Source organism: Betta splendens, chromosome 21, assembly GCF_900634795.4.
Source record: "Betta splendens chromosome 21, fBetSpl5.4, whole genome shotgun sequence".
Lineage (NCBI taxonomy): Eukaryota > Metazoa > Chordata > Actinopteri > Anabantiformes > Osphronemidae > Betta > Betta splendens.
This window is the reverse complement of record NC_040899.1, coordinates 878744-887602: the sequence shown is the minus strand read 5'-3', so window position 1 is coordinate 887602 and position 8859 is coordinate 878744. Positions and strand designations below refer to the sequence as shown.

Here is an 8859-nt window from a genome sequence, read left to right as displayed (position 1 = left end):
AGAAACTTTAATATTGGAAACAAGGAGCTTTTGGCCTTTAAGGCGGCGCTCGAGCAGTGGCATCACAGGGTCGAGGGAGCGGGGCAACCTTTTTTGGCTTGTTTGCCTAATCGGCTACGTACGTAGCAGTGTGTATGTAGCCGCCTGCCCAACCTTCTTAACTCACAAGAGTTCGCACCAGCGTCGTCCAGGGTTCCTCCAGCCTCTGCTGTTCCCACATTGACCATGGTCCCACATTGACCATGGTCCCACATCGCATTGGACTTTGTCACCGAACTTCCTCCCTCCAAGGGTAACACTGTCGTCTTGACCGTATTTGATCGTTTTTAATGCCTGACCCATTTCAAACCCATGCCTCGTCTACCCTCAGCCAAGCAAACAGTCCAAGCCATCCATGGGTTTCCCAATGTTGGGGGACCTCATCTGTATAATCTGTTATTAACAGAATTATTATTAAGGTCCAGGGCGGCACGGTGGTGCGGTGGGTAGCACTGTCGCCTAACAGCCCTGGTGCCTTTCTGTGTGGAGTTTGCACGTTCTCCCCGTGTTTGCGTGGGTTCTCTCCGGGTTCTCCGGCTTCCTCCCACAGTCCAAAGACGTGCATTAGGTTAATTCTAGGTTATTCTTAGGTTAACTCTCTCCACCACCCATAGGTGTGACTGTGTGTGTGTGAACGGTTGTCTGTCTATGTGTTGCCCTGCGATGGACTGGCGACCCTTCCAGGGTGTACCCTGCCTCTCGCCCATAGTCAGCTGGGTTAGGCTCCAGCACCCCCGTGACCCCGCATTAGGGAATAAGCGGTTTAGAAAATGGATGGAATTATTAAGGTCCCACATGCTCAAACAAAGGAGGCACTGCGGCCTGCATGTAATGTCCTAATTCTGATAGTAGTGAGTGGGAACAAAGAGATTTAAAATCTGAGCGCTGGGGAACCAGCCTGGCAGCCAGCAGCTGAACCGTGGACATCGTCACAGAACGGGCCTGATCACCCATCTACTTCCAGCCACCCGGCAGGAAACCGCCAGCTAAATCCGCATACCCATACAGCACTAATTTTCAATGACCGAAGGTTCCTGCTGCAGGAAATACAGGTTGGCTGATGATGCAGTAAACCTGGGACTGCACTACATCCTACAGCACCTGGCTCTCCCTGGCACATATGCCAGGATCCTGTTTGTGGACTTGAACTCAGCCTTCAATACCAACACATCTGGAATACTCCACCATAAACAGATGCAGCTCATCATCCCCAATCCCATGTGTCAATTAATCAGCAGCTTCCTGACCAACAGGAGGCAGCATGTGAGGCTGGGCAGCATCATATCTGGCACCCGCACCATCAGCACTGGCGCACCACAGGGATGTGTCCTCTCCCCACTGCTCTTCTCCTTCTATACCAATGACTGCACCTCAGGGGACATGTCTGTCATCGCCACAGGGAATGATTTGCATAATAGATTTGGCAAGCACCCACGACCTAGGTGCCCAGGTCGTGGGTGTTTGTGTTGTTTTTTTTTTAGCTTTTTATTACTGTCATGGTTCCAGCAGCATACCAAGTATTTACTGTATGTCCATCTCCGGTTTTATTTTGATACTTCCTACCACACTGCTTGCCAGATTGTTTAATTATGTTCCCGTGTTGACTCGCCAGTGCCAGTTCCGGTTTGTGTTTTGACCTTGCTTTGCCTGCCCCGGATTCTGGTTTTTGAACTCTGCCTTGTATTTTTGAACCCTGCCTGGTAATTTGACTGCCTTTCGCCTGTTCTCTGTCTGTTAGTGATGTGTCATTCGTGAACGATTGGTTCAATATGAACTAATTTTTTATATGACTTGGGGGGAACGAGTCCTCTCAGTGAACGACCTGTTCAATTCCATGCAGTACCTTCTCTCGCCAACATGGCAGCAGATGCTTTAGCTCAGTCAGCAGGACAGGAAATAGAAACTATTTGTTCAGGACTTACTCAACTGAGCGTTCTTACTCAAGGATTCGTTCCTTTTTTACATGACAGCCAGGCTGCGCAGGCTCTGTAGCGAGCAGCAAGAGCTCCAGTTCGCTCATGATTCGTTCCTACGGATCTTTACAGATTATACGTTTGTTCGTTCTTATAACATGTGACCACTACCAAGCGACTATCGCGCTGTTAAACAACAATGGTAGGGAACACGCAGGACATAAGCCATGTTAATGTGGTGTGTATTTACTAGGTTTTCACATGATTTAAATTGCTTGTGGCATTTTGTTATTTTAATTTGTCTGCTGAAGTAAACCATGTTTTCCTCAGTATATTGTGTTTGAGAACCGCAACCATTATTACAACGCCCACAGCGCCATCTGCTGTAAATGAACGAAATGAACAAATAATTTGAAATGATTTGTTCACTTTACTGATCAAGAGTTAAAGATCCAAGTAAGTTAAAAGAACCGAAATTCCCATCTCTACTGTCTGTACTGCTGCTGATTGCTATCCGTGTACCAACCTGCATCTATCTGATCTCCCGCCTTCCTCTGTGGCTGCACACGCACACTAGAGGGAATGGTTACAATTTGTCAAAAAATATCAAAATAAAACGAGGCGAAACTTTTAGTGTCTTGTCCTGCTTATAAATGATCTATTTCTTCACATGCAATTAAATAAATTCAAACACACAATAAATATTTCAATAAAAAAATGCATACATACATATGTATGACAATACATATAGGATATTGTAGATTGTGCCGACCCTCACCCCTAGTATAAATATGACATTTATCGTATGTCTGGCAACACTGTTCCTCTCTCTCTTTATTGGCCCCTCCCCTGTGAAAACTATATAATAACAAAATATTTTGAAAGTCTTAGTTTAGTTTAATTTTCATTACACTCAATAGTGTTCTGATTCAAGAGTATCTGCAAAGAACGTTTAAGTCTCCTAATCAAGCTGTGTTCACTTAGATAAGCTCACTCTGCCCCTGCTCTTTCAGACATAGCAATCAGTCAAAGAGTTGACACAAATCTACATATCAGTGAAACCATCTCCCAAAAAGACGCAGCTTTTCTTTCTGAGACAAAATGATGACAAAAAGAGACTTTTATGCACATTTACTAAAATATAACCAAATGTTACAGCAAAACGTGACCACCTTATAATTTATATGTATTATTTTAGAGGAGGAGCCTACTGTTAACAAAAATAGAATGATTTAAAAGCAGTCTACCTGTCGCTCACACTGGTCTTAAACATATTTAGTTACAAAATGTATGTAATAAAGAGTCGTACAAGCTCAGATGTAGCTGTCTATGCAGGACTGTTTGATGAAGGTGGCCTCTCATCAGCTGTTTATTTACTCATTTAGTTTCTTTAAATTAAATAGACAGAGTCTGGGAATTGAGTCAGAGTTTTTGATTCTCAAGTCAACTGGCTCAAACGAACTGACAGTAGCAGACAAATGAACCACTACTAAAGCCTCCACCACTTCCAGTTTTACTTCTGATGGATATTTAGCCATAGCTTTTGTTCAGCTGAGATAGATAAGAAAACCAAGACATCTCTGTTTTAACCAAACACACTGAAGTGTCTAATTACAGCACGTTGGTCTCACGGGAGCCAGGCTGCAGAATCTGGAGAGAGAAAATGAGCCTCAGAGCTTTTCTAAACCAGGGGTAGAACAAGGCGTAGATCACAGGGTTCAGAAAGGGGCTCAGACACAAGAGAAACACACCAGAGACTGCAGGTATTATATGTGGTAATAAAGTAAAACAGTAATATGGACAGAAACATATTAGGAACCAAGCGACAACAAGACCAAGCGTCCTGGCTGCCTTTAACTCAGACCTTTTAGTCCCTGAATGATGGAGGGTGACGGCTGCAACGTGAGAGCGCATGGCACGAGCCTGAGACACTGCTGTCAGAAACACTCTCATATACAGAAATATGATGCAGGAAAATGGAACAACAAAGGTCAGAGCAAAGTCCACTGTTGCTGTTATGGTTTCAATGCCAACCAAACACATTCCAAAACAAAAGTTTAACCTGCCTGATTGAATGAACTCATGTCTAAAAATTATCATGTTATACATGAAAGTACACAGCCAACACAAACAAACACACTTTTTAACTCTGCTCACAGTGACTCTGGTGGAATAATGCAGAGGGTCACAAATAGCTGCATAGCGATCAGCTGATATCAGAACCATGCCCCCTATTGAGGCAGAGATGATGGAGAAGCTCACGTATCCCTGAAGAGAGCAAATGCGATTTCCAAGATACCAACAGGATGTTTGTCTATAAACCTGCAACGGTGTCACCACAAGACCCACAAAGAAGTCAGACACAGCCAGAGAGAGGAGCAGCAGGTTGGTGGGTGTGTGGAGCTGCCTGCAGGGACACAAAAGCATGTAATGTAATATCATTCATGCAGAGTGATACGACCTTCAACTGGCTGTAATGTTCAAAAGCTGTGTCAGCAAAGCAGAAGATGCAGCTGGTGTCAAGATGTGACACTATTCAGTAAAGTAAAACTTCTGCCTATTGTGGTCACACTAATAAAACCATGAGCTGCTGTAAAGTGTGCTGAGAAGTTGATCTCTGCCTGAAGTGGGAGACTGAGATGATGACCAGCAGGTTGAGAACCACAGTGAGCGCAGAGATGAAGAACAGCAGATAGAGCAGCACAGCGTCAGACTGATGGCGCTTTGGCTTCCAGCAGGAGGCGTTGAGGAGCTGTGGAAAGCAGAGCTCTGCTCCGTCCTGGGCCTCCATCCTCAGAGAGAGGAGGAGGAGAAGCTGCAGCTGTGGCAGCGTCTGACTACAGCTCTGTCACACCACTCATATATCACACTGTGTCCTAACCTTCATGTCTCCCCTTCTCTCTCTCTCTCGCTCTCTCACTCTCTCTCTCCCCGAGTGAGGTGGTCTGTGAGTGGGAGCTGGGCGTTTTTCAAAACTTTTTGGTTTGTACTTAATATATATTTATTTTTTTATTTTATTTTTATTTTTTTTTAATATTTTTATTTACTTATGTTTTTTTACTGTAGGTGGTGCACAAAGCACAAAGACCGCTGCCAGGATAAGCAGCTCGTGGTGATCTTCCTTGACAGCGTTGACAAAGGTAATGACTGAAATGTGTAAAACAATAAAACAATACAGTAAAAACATGAACTTGTGTAATCTACCACATACCCTGTTAAAAGTTGTGACATAGTGATGATTCTGGAATCATGCACTGACCCTGATCATTTGGCTTCAACATTAGTGATGAGATGGATTGCATCAAATATTACCTAGTTAATGGAAACAGTAATGAGTTTAATGGTCTTTAAACCAAACGATTCTGAACAGGAAATAATTGTTACCTGCACATTGATACTGTGAAATGACTTTCTCTTAACATAGTCTCCCCCATTGACTGAAGGAGCTTTAATAGGAATGTGGGTGCTATCGATGCACCCAATCACGTTTGGAAACTCTGAAATTGAAAGTAATAAAGTAATATGGAAAGTGTGCGTGTGTGCAGTACGTCTGAGGTGTACGTATTAAAATATGTGCCATAGATTATGATAGAAAGGACAAACCTGCCGCTCAAAAATGTTCTGATGCAAAAAACGAAGAGCGCACAGAATGCTTTCTGTGGTAAGTGCAGACCCGCGTTTGTTAAGTTTGAGATGAAATGTTTCTAATGGTTCGTTAAATACATTAACGATTGTTTAGAAAGACGATAACGCTTCCTCCTTCAAATAATTCTCATATGAAAATCATATGAAAAAAACATCGATACGTAGCTTTATGACCCTCTCACGGTGGAAAAAAACATAATAAGCTGCGCCTTCACGTCTACGGGCTCGTCATCTAACGGGAACGTCCTGTTCAGTAACCTCCAAAATGAACTTTCCCCGAAACATAACCAGTTCCAGAGCAGGTTATGAGAGTAAGTTGCCATGGTTACATACATACCCTGAAACTTACCTCCGTTTTTGGAACCGAAAGCTGAGGTTAATCACTAACTTACCCTTAAAATTACCTGGGTACATAACCCGCTATCTGGAACACACCTCAGAGCTGAGCAGCAGACGTCTGTGTACCAACCGTCTGCAGTGATTTCTCTGTTTGACCACCTCCTTGCATGTGGGTAACTGGAATGTTACATTTACTGTAAATTGTATTATTGTTTAGGTCCTACAAGTATAATGGCTACACAAGCTATAGGTTACTGACCAGATAAGCAGCAGTTATAGTAGAGTGTCTAATAGCAACTAAGCTTGCAACACAACACAGTCATCATTCCAACTAACCATGTTAGAATTTGATAGAACGATGACATAACCCCAAATCACAAGCTGATTAGGCTGTGTCACACGACGTTGTAATAACAGATATAACCTGGTTCATTTGCAGTTTTATTAGTTTAGTGATCACCCAGCTGTAGCTGTAAGGTGCAAAGGGCACATAACACACAAATAGGAGCGGCAGCACATGTCAACAGGACAAAAGCTCGATCCACCGCTCCCTGTCTGTCACAGATCGAAGGTCCATAGCTATTAGCTGTTACCCACACAGGTGTGTAATTGCGCCAACTCAGAGCGAGCTAAACCCACCGCTCCCTGCCTGTCGCCGCTGGAAGGCTGGGAGCTATCAGCTGTTCCCCACAGGTGTATGCGATTACAGAAAAGGCCAAAAGCTAGACCCACCGCTCCCTGCCTGTAGCCGCTCGATGCCGATAGTCATTATCTTTTCTCCACACAGGTGTGTGGCTGCAGGAGCCCACAGGAGCACATTTGAAGCGGACAAAGGCTCGGTCGACTGGCTGTAGCCGTTAGCATAGCTAGCTACTAACTTGCCTCACACATAGATTACTACATTTTAAACAGACAAATTAACATTTTAAAACATTATAAATATTAAGCATTTATTTACTTCAGTGAGTGAATGACGGACTATAGGAATAGATCCTTTTTTTCCAACAGGAGCCGTGAAACAAATCCAGCATTGGACGCACCCTCGTTTGAAATGCACATACGTATAAATGCTGAGGCAGTGTTTCTGGCACCGGTCCGTTTAAAATAAAAGTGACCCACAAAGTCCTCACTTGTTGATCCCTTGGTGAATAGACTTTGGTGTTGGTTAAAACACCCCAAAACTGAACACTTTCTATGGGAGGACTTGGGCCCTGCCATGCTCGTCTGTTCACGGTGAGTGAGAGGGGGGAAATGGCGGAAGTCTAGTTTTGGTTCGGGATCATTGTGGGGGTGGTGGTTCAGGATTTGCAAGGAGGACTTCCTGCACCTGTTTCAGGACGATTTGAGTAGGACGAGGTCTGTCTCCATTGGATAAAGTCTCAAAATGTGAAAAAAGGAGGAAATGCACTTCTACTGTGCTCAGTGTGTAAATGTGATCCACAGAGTCATAGGAATGTCCAAAATGTCTAAAAAGTGGAATTTGCATCATATGACCCCTTTAAGAAGTTTTTACTAAGACCAAACAACATGAAGCATGTAAAAATTGAGGACTATTTTTCTGATAAGGAGTTGCTCGCAAGGTCTGTCCGCACCCAGATGAGGAGCACCGGGAGAGGGGCATACACTGACCAGGAGTAATACAGGCTGAAAAAGATTGCCTTTAAACTGAGACAGGAACTTCTTAATGAAGATGATGATGATGGTGTCTTTTAATTCTTAGGTCTTTTATTACTTTTAATTCTTTGACCTTAGAATTGTGTTTCTGCTCTATATTGTTTTTTTTATTATCTCTTATCATGGTTCACTTTTAAGTTGGTACCTTTACACCTGAATAGGGCCTGAGATTTAAAAAAAGCATGATTTTGTATGAGCTGATGAAGCTGAACCACATTGATGTGATGTTTGTTCAGGAGACACAGTGACAGCAGCAATGACGTGGAGTGGTGCTTTAGTGAATATTCATGCTTCTACTATAGGTGCAGAGAGACTCCTGCTTCTTAATAAAGTAAACACTGTTTTAATGGATTTTAATTCTGAGGATTATTTGTTTTTAGGCTGTGATTTTAACTGCACTAAAAATGATAATATGGATAGAGCCACGTTCTTCATCGAAGCAGCTTTTAAGCTGAGTCCTAATGACTCACGAACTGGTGGATGTAAGGAGGAGTCTTCATTGGGCAGGACAGACAATACACATGGTCTCACGTTAGAGACAAGATGGTCTCTTTAACGAGACTTGACCGTTTTTATGCTTTTAAGCATCATCTGAACATTTTAGGTCCTGTTTTGTTTTAGTGATCATGCCATGGTTTTATGGAAGGGCGACCTTCAGGAAACAAGAACTGGCGTCCTGTTTCACTGCTGTGTACTTAGTATGGTGACCTGAGAGGACTGATGATCTTAACCTGGACACTGCCCTGTTTTAAATGGACACTAGTGTTTTTAATACTACAGTTTTACCTGCATACAGACCGTGACCTCCACCTTGGGCTTCAGATCGACCTGTGTTCTTGGGTGGTTCCTGGAACTCCTGCTGAGGAAGTTGACTGCCGACGAGTGTGAGATGCTGCAGGACTACTATGGTGGGGCCGAGAGCCCAGATGATTTTAGTTTTTAGAGACTCCAACAATGTGCTTGAAGCACAACCCAGGTGGTCCCAGCGCTGTGGTGAAACAGAGACTGTATTTTTATAGACTGTACAGGACTCTTTTAATGAGCTCTTTAACTCAATACCTTGTGTTTTTATGTATTTAATGAACTGTGGAGTGTGACTGGTTTTTATCTTTGGGGCTGCCTACAGCACAACAAATGCTAGTGAGAGGGAAGTGTGTGAGAGAAATGGCAACAGCTATACTTCCTGTCTGGTCAAGCCAAGCTGGCCATTTAGAAGACCAGACAGGTGAAGGACTGTGTGGTGGTCCCT

General features: G+C 43.5%; 1 protein-coding gene across 1 annotated transcript; it reads right to left on the bottom strand.

The window, feature by feature from the left end:
- Window positions 1-3563: 3563 nt before the first annotated feature.
- LOC114847847 (trace amine-associated receptor 3-like) lies at window positions 3564-5624 on the bottom strand. The gene has a single exon (XM_055505115.1). The coding sequence runs from the start codon at window positions 4392-4394 to the stop codon at window positions 3564-3566; it is 831 nt and encodes a 276-aa protein (XP_055361090.1). The 5' UTR covers window positions 4395-5624.
- Window positions 5625-8859: the final 3235 nt, after the last annotated feature.

Coding starts and splice junctions, on each gene's coding strand:
- LOC114847847 (XM_055505115.1), bottom strand. CDS start 4,394: ATGATATTACATTACATGCTTTTGTGTCCCTGCAGGCAGCTCCACACA.